This window comes from Balaenoptera musculus, chromosome 8, assembly GCF_009873245.2.
Source record: "Balaenoptera musculus isolate JJ_BM4_2016_0621 chromosome 8, mBalMus1.pri.v3, whole genome shotgun sequence".
Taxonomy (NCBI): Eukaryota; Metazoa; Chordata; class Mammalia; order Artiodactyla; family Balaenopteridae; genus Balaenoptera; species Balaenoptera musculus.
This window is the reverse complement of record NC_045792.1, coordinates 95,119,587-95,139,242: the sequence shown is the minus strand read 5'-3', so window position 1 is coordinate 95,139,242 and position 19,656 is coordinate 95,119,587. Positions and strand designations below refer to the sequence as shown.

At 38.3% G+C, this 19,656-nt stretch overlaps 1 protein-coding gene across 14 annotated transcripts in view; it reads left to right on the top strand.

Moving 5' to 3' along the window:
- The window catches only part of PHF21A (PHD finger protein 21A), a 202,229-nt gene that overhangs the window by 154,447 nt on the left and 28,126 nt on the right, over window positions 1-19,656 (top strand). For all 14 annotated transcript variants that reach the window (XR_005021052.1, XM_036862480.1, XM_036862475.1 and 11 more), the window contains 3 exons: window positions 15,277-15,375; window positions 18,307-18,358; window positions 19,115-19,194. Coding sequence is in view for 13 of the 14 variants with exons in the window: in XM_036862480.1 (XP_036718375.1) it covers window positions 15,277-15,375; window positions 18,307-18,358; window positions 19,115-19,194 (231 nt within the window). In the remaining variant the exon portion in view is untranslated. The remainder of the gene's footprint in view (window positions 1-15,276; window positions 15,376-18,306; window positions 18,359-19,114; window positions 19,195-19,656) is intronic.

Sequence of the window (19,656 nt, the reverse complement as noted above, 5' to 3'; positions counted from 1 at the left end):
CTGTAACAACAGTGGTCTCACTTCTCCTTCCCCCAATCAGGCATCCCCAACTTCCTTATCTACCCTAGATAAGAGAACCTGTCTTATCCCTTATCAGAAGCCACATTACACTGTGGCTGTGAGAAACTGAGTGGTAGAGTTTAAAGAGCTTTGAGGCTAGAAACATACTTAGGCAGAAAGGCAGATAAAGCCAGACAGACTTATATCATGGCCCCCACACTGCCTCCTGTTATGTCTTTGTCCTCTCCAGCACTCTGTGAAATGGGGCTAAACACCTGTGGATGGCGGAATGACGTAAAGCGCTTAAAGTCCGTTAGACTGTCTGACGCATTTAGTTCTCAGGGATTATGTTCATTTCTTATCCACGTCGCCCCACCCCATTCCCTGCAACAAAGACATCTATGTATGTCCCTAAGGCTAGGCTACTGAAAAAAATCCTAAGTTCTATGGGAAAATTTGTCAGATTGCCACCCCTTCCCCTACTTCCATCTGTATTTTGTATAGGAACCTACACAGTGTCCTTTAAAAAAAAAGAGTACTTCCAAGTTGAGAGTATTATCCAATGTATTAGCCTCAAATCCCGGTCTTCCCTTTAAGGAAACTTGAGGTGGTAACTCTGCCCTCAATCCAAATTTTTTTAACCTTGATTGATGAAACTATTTGTACATTTGAAAAATTTTCAAGCACCTAACTTTCATTATTCATGCAACCCAGCCTTAAAAGATGAATTTGTAATTCAGGGATATAAATGGCTAATTTAGTTCTACCCAGAGTTTTTGGGTTTTATCTTTGTAAAACCAAAAAAGAACAGGATTTGCAAATTCGTACAGGTGCAAAGTAGGAAATATATCAATAAATGAGTAAAACAGACTGGGAGTAAACAAGTAGATTTTTTTTCACTTTCAGTGGGAACATGAGTACAAGAGATATCCCACTCTTAATTTCTTTGAAATAGTAAGACAAGTATGACAAAATCAACAATTTGGCCTTGGTGTCAAGAAGATAATAGAAAGTAGAAGAGACTGTGGTAAAGTGCAAAGTAATATACTCCATCTCAAGGAGGCAGCAACTTTTTGACAATAGCCAGTTTTTATCATATGAAAACTTTTTCAAGAAAAGCCAGACATCCAGATATTTTGAGAGATTTCAAGATATACTTTTGAGATTAAAAACAAATAAAAATAAAATAAATAAAAAAATTTTAAAAAATATATATATATCAGTAACTGTTTAAACACCATGTAGGCAAAAAATAACACCTGCTGGACAGTTTCCCCTCTGGATAGTGGTTTATAATCTCTGATAGAGACCATACTTTTAGCTTAATCTTTTTTGTTTGTTTGTTTTCCAACCTAATTGTTTTTTAAATTGAGGTGAAATTCTCATCACATCAAATTAACCATGTTAAAGTGAACAACTCAGTGGCATTTAGTTCTTTCACAGTGTTGTGCAACTACCACCTCTGTCTAGTTCCAAAACATTTTTATTACCCCAAAATGAAACTCAGTACTCATTAAGTAGTTACTCCTCATTTGCTCCTCCCCTGCCTCTAGCAATCACCAATCTGCTTTCTGTCTCTATAAATTTACCTATTCTGGGTATTTCATATAGATGGACTCATACAGTATGTGACCTTTTGTATCTGGTTTCTTTACTTAGCATAATGTTTTAAGATTTATCCATATTGTAACATGTATTAGTACTTCATTCCTTTTTAATAGTCAAATAGTATTCCATTTGTATGTATATACCACAATTTGTTTATCCATTCATCCATTGATAGATTTGGATTATTTTCACCTTTTGGCTATTGGGAATAGTGTTGCTGTGAATAATAATGCACTAGTATTTGTTTGAGCACTTATTTCCCATTCTTTGGGGTATATACCTACAAGTGGAATTGCTGGATCATATGGTAATTCTATGTTTAACTTTTTGAGGAACTGCCAAACTGTTTTCCACAGCAACTGAATCAGTTTACATTCCCACCAGCAAGGTATGAGTGTTCCATTTTCTCCACCTCCTTACCAACACTTATTATTTTCCTTTTTTAAAAAATTATAGCCATCCTAGTGGGTGTGAAATGATATCACATTGTGATTTTGATTTGCATTTCCCTAATAATTAACGTTGTTGAGCATCTTTTCATGTGCTCATTGGCCATATGTAAATTTTCTTTGGAGATATCTCTGAATTCTTTGCCAGTTTTTTTTTTTTTTTAAAGATTTTTTTAAAAAAAATAAATTTATTTATTTATTTATTTATGGCTGTGTTGGGTCTTCGTTGCTGCGTGCGGGCTTTCTCTAGTTGCAGCGAGCGGGGGCTACTCTTCATTGAGGTGTGTGGGCTTCTCATTGCGGTGGCTTCTCTGTTGAGGAGCACGGGCTCTAGATGTGCAGGCTTCAGTAGCTGTGGCACGTGGGCTCAGTAGCTGTGGCTTGCAGGCTCTAGAGCGCAGGCTTAGTAGTTGTGGCACACGGGCTTAGTTGCTCCACGGCATGTGGGATCTTCCCGGACCAGGGCTTGAACCCGTGTCCCCTGCATTGGCAGGCGGATTCTTACCCACTGCGCCACCAGGGAAGCCCATCTTTGCCAGTTTTTAAACTGGGTTGTTCATGTTTTTGTTGTTGAGTTGTAAGAGTTCTTTATATAATCTGGATACTGGATCCTTATCAGATATGTAACCTGAAAACATTTTCTCTCAATATATAGGTTGTCTTTTCACTTTCTAATGTCCTTTCATGCACAAAAGTTGTTAAATTTTTTCTTTTGTTGCTTGTGCTTTTGGTGTCATAGCTAAGAATCCATTGTCACATCTAAGGTCATGAAGATTTATCTCTAATTTTTCTTCTAAGAGTTGTATGGTTTTAGCTCTTATATTTAGGTCAGTAATCCATTTTGACTTAATTTCTGTATATAGGGTGAAACAAGGGTCCAACTTTATTCTTTTGCAGGTGGATATCCAGTTCTCCCAGCACTATTTGTTGAAGAAACTATTCTGTCCCCATTTGAATGATCATTGCATCATTATTGAAAATCATTGGCCATGGACGTATGGGTTTATTTCTGGACTCTCAATCCTATTCTGTTGGTCTATATGTCTGTCCTTATGCCAGTACCAACCACACTGTCTTAATTGCTGTAGTTTCATAGTAAGTTTTGACATTGGGAAGTATGAATCCTCCAACTTTTTTCTTTTTCAACATTGTTTTGGCTATTCAGGGACCCTTGCAGCTCTACATGAACTTGAGAATTGGCTTTTCCAGTCTTTCTGCAAAAAAAGGGTGGGTAAGGGGCTGTTGGAATTTTGATAGGAATTGTATTGAATCTGTAGATTGCTTTGCATAGTATTGCCATCTGAACAATATTCTGTCTTCCAGTCCTTGAACATGATGTCTTTCCATTTACTTAGGCTTTCTTTATTTCTTCAGCAGTGTTTTATACTTTTCAGTGTACAAGTCTTTCACCTCCTTGGTTAAATTCACTCCTAGGTTTTCTTTTTGTTTTTGTTTTTTTTAATAAATTTATTTATTTTTTATATGTTTATTTTTGGCTGTGTTGAGTCTTCGTTGCCGCGTGCAGGCTTTCTCTAGTTGCGGTGAGCGGGGGCTACTCTTCGTTGCGGTGCGCGGGCTTCTCATTGCAGTGGCTTCTCTCATTGCGGAGCACGGGCTCTAGGCATGCGGGCTTCAGTAGTTGTGGCACACGGGCTCAGTAGTTGTGGCTCACAGGCTCTAGATCACAGGCTCAGTAGTTGTGGCGCACGGGCTTAGTTGCTCCGTGGCATGTGGGATCTTCCTGGACCAGGGCTCGAACCCGTGTCTCCTGCATTGGCAGGTGGATTCTTAACCACTGCACCACCAGGGAAGTCCCTATTCCTAGGTATTTTATTCTTTTGGATGATATTGTAAATTGAGTTGTTTTCTTAACTTCCTATTAGGATTGTTCATTGCTATTATGAATTACCATGTATTAGAAATACAGCTGGTTTTTGTGTTGATCTTGTACCTTACAATTTTCCTGAATTCATTTATTAGCTATAGTAGTTGTTTTGTGGATTCTTTAGGATTTTATGTAGATATAAGATCATGTCCTCTGCAAAAAGAGATAGTTTTATGTATTCCTTTTCAATTTGGATGCCTTATATTTCTTTTTCTTGCCTAATTGCTCTGGCTAGAATTTCCACTACAATGTTGAATAGCAGTGATGAAAGTGGGCATACGTCTCTTGTTCCTGATCTCAGAGGGAAAGCTTTCACTATTTCACCATTGAGTATGATGCTAGCTGTAGTTTCACATAAATGCCCTTTATAAAGTTGAGGAAGTTCCCTTCTGTTCCTAGTTTTCTGAGTGTTCGTATCATGAATGGGTGTTGGATTTTCACAAATGCTTTTTCTGCATTAACTGAGATGATCATATCGTTTTTCTTTGCCTTCATTTATTAACATGGTGTATTACATTGATTTTTTAAAAAATATCTTCCATTCCTAGGATAAGTTCCACATTGTCATTGTGTATCATCCTTTTAATATGCTGTTGGATTCGGTTTGCTAGTATTTTATTGAGGATTTTTGCATCTGTATTCATGACAGATATTGGTCTTTAATTTTCTATTATTGTGGTGTCTTTGTCTGGCTTTGGTATCAGGATAATGCTGGCCTCATAGAATGAGTTAGAAAGTGTTTTCTGCTCTTCTATTTTTTGGAAAAGTTTGAGAAGGATTGGTGTTAATTCTTTAACTGTTTGGTAGAATTCACCAGAGAAGCTGTCTGGTCCTGGACTTTTCTTTTCTGAGAGAATTTTGATTACTGTTTCAGTCTCTTTAGTTGTTATAGGTCTGTTGACATTTTCTATTTCTTCTTGAGTCAGTTTGGTAATTTGTATGTTTATAAGAATTTATCCATTTCATCTATGTTATCTGATTTTTTGGTGTACAATTTTTTAAATCTTTTTAATTGAAGTATAGTTGATTTACAGTATTTAATTACTGCTGTACAGCAAAGTGCTTCAGTTATACATATATATACATTCCTTTTTATATTCTTTTCCATTATGGTTTATCATAGGATATTGAATATAGTTCTCTGTGCTATACAGTAGGACCTTTTTGTTTATCCATTCTGTATATAAAAGCTTACATCTGCTAACCCCAGCCTCTCACTCCATCCCTTCCCCAATCCCATCCCCCTTGGCAACCTGTTGGTGTACAGTTGTTCAGTGTATTCTCTTACAATCCTTTTTATTTCTATAAGATTGGTAGTAATGTCCCCACTTTTATTTCTGATTTTCGTTATTTGTGTCTTCTCTTTCTTTTCCTTATTCTGTCTAATTAAAGGTTTGTCAATTTTGTTGATCTTTTCAAACAATCAACTTTTGGTTTCATTAATTCTGTTGTTTTTCTATTCTCCAATTCATTTATCTCCACTCTAATTTTTATTATTTCCTGCCTTCTGCTAGCTCTGTGTTTAGTTCTTCTTTTCTAGTTCCTTAAGCTGTAAATTTAGGTTATTGATTTGAATGCTTTGTTATTTTTTATGTACAGATTATTACAGCTTTAAATTTCCCTCTGACCAGTGCTTTCACTGCATCTCATCAGTTTTGGTATATTTTCATTTTCATTCTTCAGGGAGATAGAAAATTTCCCTAGTGATTTCTTCTTTGTTCCACTGGTTGTTTAAAAGTATGTTTTTTAGGGACTTCCCTGGTGGTCCAGTGGCTAAGACTCCATGCTCCCAGTGCAGGGGGCCTGGGTTCGATCCTTGGCCAGGGAACTAGATCCCACATGCTGCAACTAAAGGTTCACATGCTGCAGCTAAAGGTCCCGAATGCTGCAACTAAAGAAAAAAGGATCCCGCATGCCACAACAAAGATCCTGCATGCCACAACTAAGACCTGGTGCAGCCAAATAAAAGTATGTTGTGTAACTTATACATACTTAAAATTTTTCTGGTATTCCTTTATATTGACTTCTAGCTTCTTTCTGTTGTCATCAGAAAAAATACTTCATATGACTTCAGTCTTTTAAAATTTATTAGGATTTGTTTTGTGGCCTAAAATATGGTCTATCCTGAAGAATGCTTCATGTGTACTTGAGAAGAATGTATATTCTCTTGTTGTTGAGTAGGCTGTTCTTTATGTCTCTTAGGTCTAGTTGGTTTATAGTGTTGTTTAAGTCCTCTGTTTCCTTATTGATCTTCTTTCTACGTGTCCTTTCCATTATTTAAAGTGAGGTATTAAAGTCTTTAATTATTATTATAGAACTGTTTATTTCTCCCCTCAATTCTGTCAGTATATGCATCATATATTTTGAGACTCTGTTGTTTGGTGCATATATATTTGAAATTGTCATATCTTTTTGATAAATTGACTCTTTTATCAGTATATAATGACCTTTTTTGTCTCCTGTAACAGTTTTTGACTTACAGTGAATTTTGTCTGATATTAGCATAGCCATCTCTATACTCTTTTGGTTACTATTTGTGTGCAGTATCTTTTTCCATCCTTTGATGGATACCTTTTTGTGTCTTTGGCTCTAAAATGTACCTCTTGTAGATAGCATATTATTGGATCTTGTGTTTTTTTAAAAACATTTATTTATTTATTTATTTTTCGCTGTGTTGGATCTTCGTTGCTGTGTGTGGGCTTTTCTCTTATTGTGGCTGGGGGAGCTACTCTTCATTGCGGTGCACAGACTTCTCATTGCGGTGGCTTCTCTTGTTGCGGAGCATGGGCTCTAGGCGCACAGGCTTCAGTAGTTGTGGCTCGCAGGCTCTAGAGTGCAGGCTCAGTAGTTGTGGCGCACAGGCTTAGTTGCTCTGCGGCATGTGGGATCTTCCCAGGCCAAGGCTCAAACCTGTGTCCCGTGCATTGGCAGGCAGATTCTTAACCAATGCGCCACCAGGGAAGTACCGGATCTTGTTTCCTTAATCCATTCTGCCACTCTCTGTTGTTTAATTGGTGAGTTTAATCCAGTTACATTTAAAGTGATTTCTGATAGGCAAGGGTTTATGCCATTTTGCTCTTTGTTTTCTACATGTCTTATGTCTTTTTTGGACCCCAGTTCCTCCAATACTGCCATCTTTTGTGTGTGTGTGTTTTTTTTACACTAGTGTATGTACTTTTTTGATGCTCTCCTCATTTCCTTTTCTGTATATTTTAGTTATTTTCTTAATGGTTACCATGGGGACTATAGGTAACATTCATAAATTTTTAACAATGTAATTTGATTTGATCCCAGCTTAGCTTCAGTAGTATACAAAATCTCTGCTCCTATACAGCTCTGGCCTGCCCCCCCTTTTTGTTGTTACGGTCTCACATTACATCTTTATATATTGTGTGGCCACTAATACATATTTATAATTTTTTCATGCATTTCTCTTTTAAATCATATAGGAAGCAAAAAGAAAAGTTACAAATCAAAGATACAGTAATACTGGATTTTATATTAACCTATGTAATTACCTTTATTGGAGGTTTTTTTTTCTTGTTTGGCTTCAAGTTACTGTCTACGGTCTTTTTATTTTATCCTGAAGAACTCTAAAGGGAGTTCTTTTAGGACAGGTCTACTTGCAGTGAACTCCCTTTACTTTTTGCAGGAAATGGAGTTCTTGGTTAATAGTCTTTTTTCTGTCAGAACTTTAATTGTGTATTTATTTATTTTGGCTGTGCCGCACGGCATGCAGGATCTTAGTTCCCTGACCAGGGATGGAACCTGTGCCCCCTGCAGTGGAAGTGTGGAGTCTTAACCACTGGACCAGCAGGGAAGCCCCCTCAGCACTTTAAATGTATCATCCCACTGCCTTCTGGTCTCTGGTTCTGATGAGAAATTGACTGTTAATCTTATTGAGGACCCTTACATGTGATGCATCATTTTGCTTTTGCTGCTTTCAAGATTCTCTCTTTGGCTTTTGACAGTGTGATTATAATGTGTTTCAGTATGAGTCTCTTTGAGTTTATCCTACTTGGAGGTCACTGAGCTTCTTGGATGTATACAGGCATACCTTGGAGATATTGTGGATTCAGTTCCACACCACCACAATAAAGCAGATAAAGGTAGTCACATGAATTTTCTGGTTTCTCAGTGCATATCAAAGTTATGTTTACACTATACTGTAGTCTACTGAGTGTGCAATAGCATTATGTCAAAAAAACAATGTATATACCTTAATTTAAAAATACTTTATTGCTAAAAAATGCTGACCATCATCTGAGCCTTTATCACATTATAATCTTTTTGCAGTGAGATCACTGATCACAGATCACCATAACAAGTATGATGATAATGAAAACGTTTGAAATATTGTGAGAATTACCAAAACTTGACACAGAGACAGGGTTGCCGCATACCTTCAATTTGTAAAAAATGCAGTATCTGCAAAGCGCAGTAAAGTGAAGTGTGATAAATAAAATGAGGTATGCCTGTAGATTCCTGTATTTCATCAAATTTGGGAAGTTTACAGCTGTTATTTCTTCAAATATTATTTCTGCTTCTTTCTGTCTCTCCTTTCCCCCTGGAAGTCTATAATGCATATGTTGGTATGCTTGACAATGTCTCACAGGTTTCTTAGGCTCTGTACTTTTTCTACATTCTTTTTTCTGTCTGCTCCTTAGACTGGAAATTTCAGTTATCCTTTCTTCAGGTTCACTGATTCTTTCTTTTGCCTGAACCCCTTTAGTGAATTTATCATTTCAGCTATTATATTTTTCAGCTCCAGATTTCTATTTGGTTCTTTTAAATAATTTCTATCTCTTTATTAACATTTTCTTTTTGGTGAGACATTGTTCTTCTGGATTTTTTTTAGTTCTTTGTCCCTGGTTTCCTTTAGCTCTTTGAGCATATTTAAGGCAGTTGACTGCTACCCCAGTTCTCCTCCTACCCCAGGGTTTACTGCTGTTGATTGTTGAGAGCTGCAGTTGTTTGTTTAGTGCCTTTTCCAAACTATTTTTGCAAATACTATTTCTTGTCATGTGTGGTTATTGAAATTTCTGTTCTATTAGATTTACTTAAACAACTGGAGCCAAAAAGAAGAAGAAGGTAATAATAAGTAAATTAAAACAAAAACAGAAAACCCTTTCTTGGTCTTTGCAGATTGGCTTTGAGCAGGGGGCATTCCTTCAATGCTAATAAGCCAGGCCACCTGTAACTGTGTCTTAGACTTCACCTCTTTCTTGGACGGAGCTCAAAGATCAGCCAGAGGTACAAGCTTAGGGTTCTCTCAGTTCTTTTCTGAGTGTGCATCTAGCCCTGGGAATGCTCAGTGCACTTGGCGTTCCCCAGTACACGTGATAGCCCTTTAAAGCCCTTACTCCTCCAAGGATCTTCCTCCTCAGCCTCCTTCTTCCTAGACCTTTGGGTCTGTCTGCTGCATACTCCACCTACCATCCTTTGCACCAGGCAACTACAGGTAACATATGTCTTTAGATGTTTTCATCAGATGGCACCTGGAAAGCCACTCCAGCCTTAGGTGGGCAAACAAGGGTCAGCCTGCACCAGTCCTTAGGGGATTACCGGACAGGTCAGAATACACAGCCACAAGTTGAAAACAAGGTTCAGCAAACCACAGCAGGAACACAGATTACCATCTCCACAGCCTCTGTTGAACTAAGGGATGGATTTGTTGGTAGGTAAGGAAAAATGCTTTCTTAATAAAATTTAGCAGCCTCTTTCTTCAGTAAGTGCCCCCTCCTGGTTATTCTTAGTTTTTTATTAGATTCCAGAGTTTTAAAAAGTTGATTCTGTCAGTTTCTGCCAGTTTAATGTTTGCTTTAGTGAAAGGACTGATTCTAAAACTCCCTGTCCTACCATTTCTGTGATGTCAAACCCTAATGTTTTTTGTTTTAAGCAGCTTAAAACAACAAAAATTTATTATCCCACACAGTTTTTGAGGTCAGGAATCAGGTTGCATCTTAGCTCAATCGTCCTGGCTCAAGGTCCCTCACAAATTTGCATTCAAACTAGTTGGTCAGGACTGCAGTCATCTCAAGGCTCAACTGGGGCTGGATAATTCACTTCCAAACTCAGTCACATGGTTGTCAGCAGTCCTCACTTCTCCCTGGCTGTTGGCAGGAGGTTCAGTTACTCACCTTGTGGGCCCTCCATAGTGCTGTTCACAGCACGGCAGCTGGCTTCCCCTGGAGCGGAAGGTCCATGAGAGAAAGACACCTCCCCATTGTTTCGATTGCTTTATCTTTTTTTTTTTTTTTTTTAAGGAGTTCTGCTTTATTTTTAATACATTTTTTGTTTTTTTGTTTTTTTAAAATTTATTTTATTTTTGGCTGTGTTGGGTCTTCGTTGCTGCTTGCAGGCTTTCTCTAGTTGTGGCGAGCAGGGGCTACTCTTCGTTGCGGTGCACGGGCTTCTCATTGCGGTGGCTTCTCTTGTTGTGGAGCACGGGCTCTAGGAACGCGGGCTTCAGAAGTTGTGGCATGCAGACTCCGTAGTTGTGGCTCGCGGGCTCTAGAGCACAGGTTCAGTAGTTGTGGTGCACAGGCTTAGTTGCTCCGCGGCACGTGGGATCTTCCCGGACCAGGGCTCGAACCTGTGTCCCCTGCATTGGCAGGCGGATTCTTAACCAATGCGCCACCAGCGATTGCTTTATCTTTATTTTCTTGGATGCTTTTGGTATTCTTTATCCAACCTTGAGATAATTGTACTCTTCTTGCGAGAGAGAAAATTTGAACCCTGGATAATTCCTTAGTGAAGAGGAATTGGTTTGATCTTCCCTGGAGGCATTACCACTACCTGCTTATTCAGCCCTAGAGATGGAAGTAAGAGACCCCCAGGGACATCACACAGCCCTGGAATGGAGCAGCAAACCCTTATAGTTGACCTTCTCTTCTCCCTCCCCCGTCAGACTCCTGTTCTTCCAATTCACGGAGCTATGAAATAAGCTTCCTGGATACCCATGACCTTAAAAATGTCACTATAAACTACTTTCCCATTGTGTTCCTTTGTAGGTGTGTTTGGTGGTTTGTTTTATGGGGGAAATGTGTCCTTTTTGGTTAATAAAAAAAGCATGTGTGAGAGAGAGAGGAAAGCAAGTGATTCTTCTGGTAGGTCATACTCCCCACTCAGAAGATCAATGTCTCTTTACAGCATACCTGCTCTACGGTGAGGCCCTGTGCTGGGCACAAAGGGGTGCAAAAGTGTGTAGAACAATCCTGCTCTCAAGTAGCTTATATAGTCTAGAGGTGGAAATATGATAGGACCCTGATGAGAAAAAAAAATACAAGGTAGCATTTATGCCCCAGAACAGTGGTTGCCACAGTATTGATACGACAGATACTTAACACTTTCCTAAAGTAATAATATGAGAAGCAGAAGGAAAATATGGACATGGCCAAGAAATAAAGTGAAAAATCTTTGTGATTATGTTAGTTTTTCAGATCTAGTAAAATATTTCACAACATAATGATTTCTGAGAACTTTTGATATCCTGTTTGTAGAACCGGTCTTTCATTTGGCTCCTACTCCTCAATAATGAGACAGTTTCACTCTCATTTATTTAATTACTTGTTGCCATACAAAAAGACCATTTGCATCTGCATTGTGGTTTTTTTTTTAATAGATCTTTATTGGAGTGTAATTGCTTCACAATACCGTGTTAGTTTCTGTTGTACAACAAAGTGAGTCAGCCATATGCATACACATGTCCCCATATCCCCTCCCTCTTGAGCCTCCTTCCCATCCTCCCTATCCCACCCCTCTAGGTCATCACAAAGCACTGAGCTGATCTCCCTGTGCTATGCTGCTGCTTCCCACCAGCCAACTATTTTACATTCGGTAGTGTATATATGTCGATGCTACTCTCACTTCGCCCCAGCTTCACCCTCCCACCCCGTGTCATCAAGTTCATTCTCTATGTCTTCCTCTTTATTTCTGCCTTGCAACTAGGTTCATCAGTACCTTTTTTTTTTTTTTTTAGATTCCATATATATGTGTTAAATACGGTATTTGTTTTTCTCTTTCTGACTTACTTCACTCTGTATGACAGACTCTAGGTCCATCCACCTCACTACAGATAACTCAATTTCATTTCTTTTTATGGCTGAGTAATATTCCATTGTGTATATGTGCCACATCTTCTTTATCTGTTCATCTGTCGATGGACATTTAGGTTGCTTCCATGTCCTGGCTATTGTAAATAGTGCTGCAGTGAACATTGTGGTGCATGTTTCTTTTTGAATTATGGTTTTCTCAGGGTATATGCCCAGTAGTGGGATTGCTGGGTCATATGGTAGTTCTATTTTTAGTTTTTTAAGGAACCTCCATACTGTTTTCTATAGTGGTTGTATCAATTTACATTCCCACCAACAGTGTAGGAGCGTTCCCTTTTCACCACACCCTTTCCAGCATTTATTGTTTCTAGCTTTTTTGATAATGGCCATTCTGACAGCATGAGGTGATACCTCATTGTAGTTTTGATGTGCATTTCTCTAATAATTAGTGACGTTGAGCATCTTTTCATGTGCCTCTTCGCCATCTGTATGTCTTCCTTGGTGAAATGTCTGTTTAGGTCTTCTGCCTGTTTTTTAACTGGGCTGTTTGTTTTTTTGATATTGAGCTCCATGAGCTGTTTGTATATTTTGGAGATTAATCCTTTGTCTGTTGTTCCATTTGAAAATATTTTCTCCAATTTTGAGGGTTGTCTTTTTGTCTTGTTTATGGTTTCCTTTGCTGTGCAAAAGCTTTTAAGTCCCATTTGTTTATTTTTGTTTTTATTTCTGTTACTCTAGGAGGTGGGTCAAAAAAGAGCTTGCTGTGGTTTATGTCAAGGAGTGTTCTTCCTATGTTTTCCTCTAAAAGTTTTATAGTGTCTGGTCTTACATTTAAGTCTTTAATCCATTTGGAGTTTATTTTTGTGTATGGTGTTAGGGAGTGTGCTAATTTCATTCTTTTACATGTAGCTGTCCAGTTTTCCCAGCACCACTTATTGAAGAGTCTGTCTTTTCTCCATTGTATGTTCTTGCCTCCTTTGTCATAAATTAGATGCCCATATGTGCATGGGTTTATCTCTGGGCATTCTGTCCTGTACCATTGATCTCTATTTCTGTTTTTGTGCCAGTACCATACTGTCTTGACTACTGTAGCTTTGTGGTATAGTTTGAAGTTGGGGCACCTGATTCCTCCAACTCCGTTTTTCTTTCTCAAGATTGCTTTGGCTATTCGGGGTCTTTTGTGTTTCCATATGAATTGTAAGATTTTTTGTTTTAATTCTGTGAAGAATGCCTTTGGTAGTTTGATAGGGATTGCATTGAATCTGTAGATTGCTTTGGGTAGTATAGTCATTTTCACAATATTGATTCTTCCAATCCAAGAACATGGTATATTTCTCCACCTGTTTATGTCATCTTTGATTTCTTTCATCAGTGTTTTATAGTTTTGTGAATACAAGTCTTTCGCCTCCTTAGGCAGGTTTATTCCTAGGTATTTTATTCTTTTTGTTGCAGTGGTAAATGGCAGTGTTTCCTTAATTTCTCTTACAGATTTTTCATTGTTGGTGTATAGGAATGCCAGAGATTTCTGTGCATTAATTTTGTATCCTGCAACCTTACCAAATTCATTGATTAGTTCTAGTAGTTTTCTGGTGGCATCTTTAGGATTCTCTATGTATAGTATCATGTCATCTGCAAACAGTGACAGCTTTACTTCTTCTTTTCCAATTTGTATTCCTTTTATTTCTTTTTCTTCTCTGATTGCTGTGGCTAGGACTTACAAAACTATGTTGAATAAGAGTGATGAGAGTGATCAGACATCCTTGTCTTGTTCCTGATCTTAGTGGAAATGCTTTCACTTTTTCACCATTGAGTATGATGCTTGCTATGGGTTTGTCATATATGGCCTTTATTATGTTGAGGTAGCTTCCCTCTATGCCCATTTTCTGGAGAGTTTGTATCATAAATGGGTGTTGAATTTTGTCAAAAGCTTTTTCTGCATCTGTTGAGATGATCATATGGTTTTTATTCCTAATTTGTTAATGTGGTGTATCACATTGATTGATTTGCGTATATTGAAGAATCCTTGCATCCCTGGGATAAATCCCACTTGATCATGGTGTATGATCCTTCTAATGTGCTGTTGGATTCTGTTTGCTAATATTGTGTTCAGGATTTTTGCATCTACGTTCATCAGTGATATTGGTCTGTAATTTTCTTTTTTTGTGATATCTTTTTCTGGTTTTCGTATCAGGGTGATGGTGGCTTCGTAGAATGAATTTGGGAGCGTTTCTCCCTCTGCAGTTTTTTGGAAGAGTTTGAGAAGGATCTGTGTTAGTTCTTCTCTAAACGTTTCATAGAATTCACCTGTGAAGCCATCTGGGCCTGGATTTTGTTTGTTGGAAGGTTTTTAATTATGGTTTCAATTTCATTACTTGTGATTGATTTGTTTATATTTTCTAATTCTTCCTGGTTCAGTCTTGGAAAATTGTACCTTTCCAAGAATTTGTCTATTTATTCATGGTTGTCCATTTTATTGGCATATAGTTGTTTGTAGTAGTCTCTTATAATCCTTTTCTGCATGGTTTTTAATTTTGAAAATGTAAATTAGGTTTATGTTTATAGTTTTATATCCACTGTTCTAATATCATTTCAGTATTTACAGAGGGTTTCATAAAATGAATTAGCCATTGGGTCAAGATAAGAATAGTAATGCAAACCAAGTCTACTAGTTTGCTAGCTGCCATTTGTGTCTGAAGATGGTAATGCTACTGGTGTTTCTTTTGTTTGAACGGATGCATCTGGAAGATGAGGTTGGCCGTAATCAGGATGGCAGCCTTTTACAAGATGGCCTTTCCTTGGCAACTGCATCTCTCCTCTAATGGATGATATAGGCAGGTTTTAAATATCCCAAGTAAGGATAGTTCTGCAGCCTCTCTTAGATTGTGATTGGAATTGTTCTGAAATAGAAAAGTGTGTATGTAAGATTTTTTTGGACATCATTCAGATCCTAAGCATGCTATGAAGTAGAGCTTGACCCATATGTAACAAGAATGGACTTACTTCTGGGAAACTACCCCTGCATCCTAAAGTACATTGAAATAGACTATTGTATTTATAGATTCATAGCTATTCTAGTTATGCAATTTAATCATTTCAACTGGGGCCTTCCATTTTACTTTTTCCCCCTTCTAAAATGAAGTCCATATTATCTCCTTTATTAATATGTTTCCAATTTGAGTATGTTCTTTTCTTTCTTGTTGGCAACAGTCAAACTATGTTTGCTTTTATTCTTTTAATAAAAAAGTGAAATCTGAAGTTTCATTTATTTTTCTTCTTCTAGACAATTAAATCCCACACAGAAACAGATGAGAAACAAACGGAGAGCCGCACTGTCACTCCACCTACTGCACCCAAACCAAAACGGGAGGAGAACCCTCAGGTAGGCCCAGCCCTCCAAGGCATGGCTCAGTCTATGTGATGTGACTTATTCACATGCATCATGAGGGACACTTGCTCTCTGAATCACTTGATATCCTTGTCTTGTGCTTTCTCACTATTCAGTAATGTTATTGCCAAATCAGGTTGGCCTGGGACAGATTAAGAGTGTGGTCTTGAGTGTTCATGAGCTGGCAAACAGGCCTTTCATACATATATCACACATTTGAATTGTATGATTCATGACCATTTCCCCAGGTATCCCACTGCATTCCTAATGATCATTATGTTTTGTTTGTCTCAGCCAACATTTATAAGATGTCCAGTTCACTCAGTTAAGGTCTATCTATGTTATCGATTACAGTTGTTACATGTGCATTTTTGTTATTACTATTGTATTGCATTAGATCCCAAAATCCCAGATGAATCAGTAGCTCAAAAGTAGTTCATTGAAGCATAAAAGTAGGGATGAAAATACTAGCATCTGTACTACAACTTAGGATAGAATTATAAACTTAAATAGCAAACAAAACTGTGGTACAAATATAGAATGTGAATTTGTATGTCCTTAGGCAAGAGATTTTTTAGTTTGATACTTTTGTACAAGCAGCTATAAAAGAAAAATGTGGACAGGTAATATGATGATGAATATATGATAGTTGGATTTTATTAGACCAGCAATCCATTTCCTTCTATCCTCAGTGCATTCTTTGTAATGAAACCATGTCAAATAGTGGCATAAAGTCATCAAAGCTTCATGTCATTTTTTTGAAGCAGTGATTTATTAAGCCAGTTCAGGTTTTTCTAAAGCAAGTACAAATTATAATACTTTCTGATATGAAATGAATTAATTTTTAATTTGTCTTTAAAGAAGAGACCAAAACTTGAACCTAAAAGAAGTACTAGTCATGCATATTGCTGAGAAACTTATAAAATAATCTGCAAAATTAATGACAAGTATTAGGCTTGGAGAGGGAAAAACAGAGCAGGCTATTAGAAAAATTTCCTTATCAAAAGACACTAAAAGAGGACTTCCCTGGTGGCGCAATGGTTAAGAATCCGCCTGCCAATGCAGGGGACACGGGTTCGAGCCCTGGTCTGGGAAGATCCCACATGCCGTGGAGCAACTAAGCCTGTGTGCCACAGCTACTGAGGCTGTGCTCTAGAGCCCGCGAGCCACAGCTGCTGAGCCCACGTGCCACAACTACTGAAGCCCATGCACCTAGAGCCCGTGCTCCTCAACAAGAGAAGCCACTGCAATGAGAAGCCCGTGCACCGCAGTGAAGAGTAGCCCCCGCTCGCCGCAACTAGAGAAAGCCCGCACGCAGCAACAAAGACCCAATGCAGCCAAAAATAAATAAATAAATTTATCTTAAAAAACCAAGAAACTAAAGGATATCTTATGTCAGTGGCACAGTGTGGGCAAGCAAGTAGCATCATGTGGAATAACACGTATTTCTAATTGGACAGAATCACTGCCATAAAGGGAATAAATTAGTTATTGGCATATGTGTGATACATAGATAAGGCAAAAGTTCTTGACAGCTTTTTATTCTATTTATCACTGAAAATCTGTTCTACAGAAGAGATTTTTTTCCATTTAATAATTCTTTTATGAGCTTGATCTAGACTGGCAAAGATGAGTTGGGTGTGAGTGGCCAAGAAGGATGCTGTTACTTGATTAAAAGAAGGTGCATCTGAATGTCAGTTCACACACTGCTTTATTAACAGAGAACAGTTGGTAGACAGCCTTCTAATCTTAAGTTTTGAAGGAATAGTGAAAATTAGGAATGTAGTTAATTGGCAACCACAAAATGTATGCAATGTAGAAAATGGGCAGCACGTCCAAGATTGCTTTTCGTTACTGAAGTACTCTGGCTGTCGGGAGGATAGGTGCCCACCCTAGATTCTGAAATAAGAAATAAAATTAAAACATTTCTTCAGGACTCTGCGGATACCAGTAAAGGGCATTTCTGTGTTCTCAAGTGGCTTGTTCAAGGTTATCTTTATAAAACACTCAGTACCTTGAATAGCTTGAACCTATCACTTCAGGCCAAACTATCATGATATTTAAAGTTGAGGGTAAAATGTCAGGATTTTCAAAGACCAAACTGTGGTATAAATAATTCTGCAGGATTATGTCTCCTAACAACTAATGATGTTCCTTATTCATCACTGAGAGAAATGGATGATACATTATTTGGCATATTTAGCAGCTGCATGCAGTGGTACAGCAGAAAATAAAGGCATACTTTCCAGACCACATGCAACCAAAGAGCAAAACAGTAATCAATCTGTTGCTCTCTCCATTTTTAAGCATCTAACGTTCCAGCCTTGGAGGACAGTGTTCTGATCAGTCTAGCTTCTGATGGAGCCCTGAGAGTGGTGGTCAGAGAGAAAGCACTCTATAATTTGTAGGTCCATGGTTGACTGAAAAATCATAGTATTAAGCAGAACCACCTGCTGTCATTCCTAAAACTCATTTAGCTTTGAGTTGTTGTCCAATCAGTGGTAGTAAAAATATAAGAACCCCTGACCTGGTATGACAAATGAAGTACTTAGAATTCGGAGCTTGTTGTATGGGAGGCTGTTTGTAACCCTCTGTGTGTTTCTTCAGTGTGAAGTCCTCTTCCCTCCTTGAGACTTTTTCTGGAAAAAACTTAGGTCATTCAAGATACTGATTTCTGCCATTGAGAAAGTGGAAGATATAGGCCCCAGTCCTTCTCTTTTGATCCCTGTAAGATCAGAAAGCTTCCAGAGCGGCTCCATAGCTGCTAAGAGTGGAGGGTGCCCGCTCCTTGTTCACCTGAACCCGGCTTCCTTTCAGCCACCGGCCATTGGGCTGGCTTTCCCTAGGAGTCTTAACTAGGAACATGCAGCTGGCTTTGTGAGAACCCACACTGAAGTATATTCTTCTTTTGTTTCTCTGGCACAGAAACTTGCCTTCATGGTGTCTCTAGGGTTGGTAACACATGACCATCTAGAAGGTAAGAGAAGATATTCATGGCGCTACCTTGCTTCTGGCCCAGAGCTTTGTTCTTGAAAATGGTGTTTGATTTATTGTTAGAATTGAAAATTGGAACACAAACAGAGTATGATTCAACCAGTATGGACTCTTTTTTTTGGAGTAGACTTACCTTCCTTCTATCTAATGTTCAGCCCCTCTCCTTCCTATCATTATTTATCCACACTACTGTCCTGGGGAAACTCCCTAGTTGCCTGGATTAAGGTGACTTCTGTTCACTTAGAGAAACTTTTTTTTTTCCTGGCAGGATAAAGTAGCAAATGCCCCTCTGACAAGTCTTTGTCTATATTTTTCAGTCACTCTAGATTATCGGAATCTTAAGAATAGTTGCAAAGCTATACCTGTTCTAGTGATTTAATTCAAGAATGGTGAACTATGATTACTCAATCTAGGTCTGTGGATAAAGTTCATCCACACCTATATTACAGTGATCTAAAAATAAATCAGGACACTTTTACAAGTGTTGTCTACTGTTATGCTCTCAATCACAGAGAGCCACACTGTAGGACAGCACGGCCTTGCTTTCCAAGAGGTGAGAGTGGAGGGTCCTACATATTTGCTCCCAGCAGCGTGCTTCCCTTTGCTGAGGCTGCAGTGAAACCAAGAGACTTACTCTCATTTCTAACTTGTCATGGGAAAACCAATAAGTAAACAGTGAAGTTAAGTTTGGGGGGTTCTCCATACCTTTTTTCTAAGCCAGACCTTTTGTTTTCCCAAGAAATCCAAAGCAAGCGGCAAGAACGAAAAAGAAGAACAACAGCAAATCCAGTGTACAGTGGCGCGGTCTTTGAGCCAGAGGTATTCCTGGCCAGCACTTGGCCATTCCCTCACGTTTTCAGTTTTATCTATGACTTGTTCGCACCTCCCATCTGAAAACCTGCTTAAGAGCAGTACCCTGATTGTACTTGGCCAGCTTTGTAAAATGATGGATTTTTCTCTGGCTGATAACATTATTTCATTTTTATTATTCACTATTTTCCCCTTAGTTTTTTTCTGAAGTTTAAGTAGATACAAACCTACCTTAAAAATTTAACTCATCCTGTCATCTGAACACAACTTTCTTCTGAAGCAGAGACAGACCTCTCTGGAATATTCTTTCAGAGCTAAATACATATGATAAATCCAGTTATCACTGAGACCTTTGGGTGACTAGCACTAACTAGTTGGCATGTTGATGGGCACGCTGTGCTTGGTCTTTGGCTTGTACTGGTATTAGTAGTAACCATGCTATTCAACCAGTCACCTTTCTTTCTTCAATCC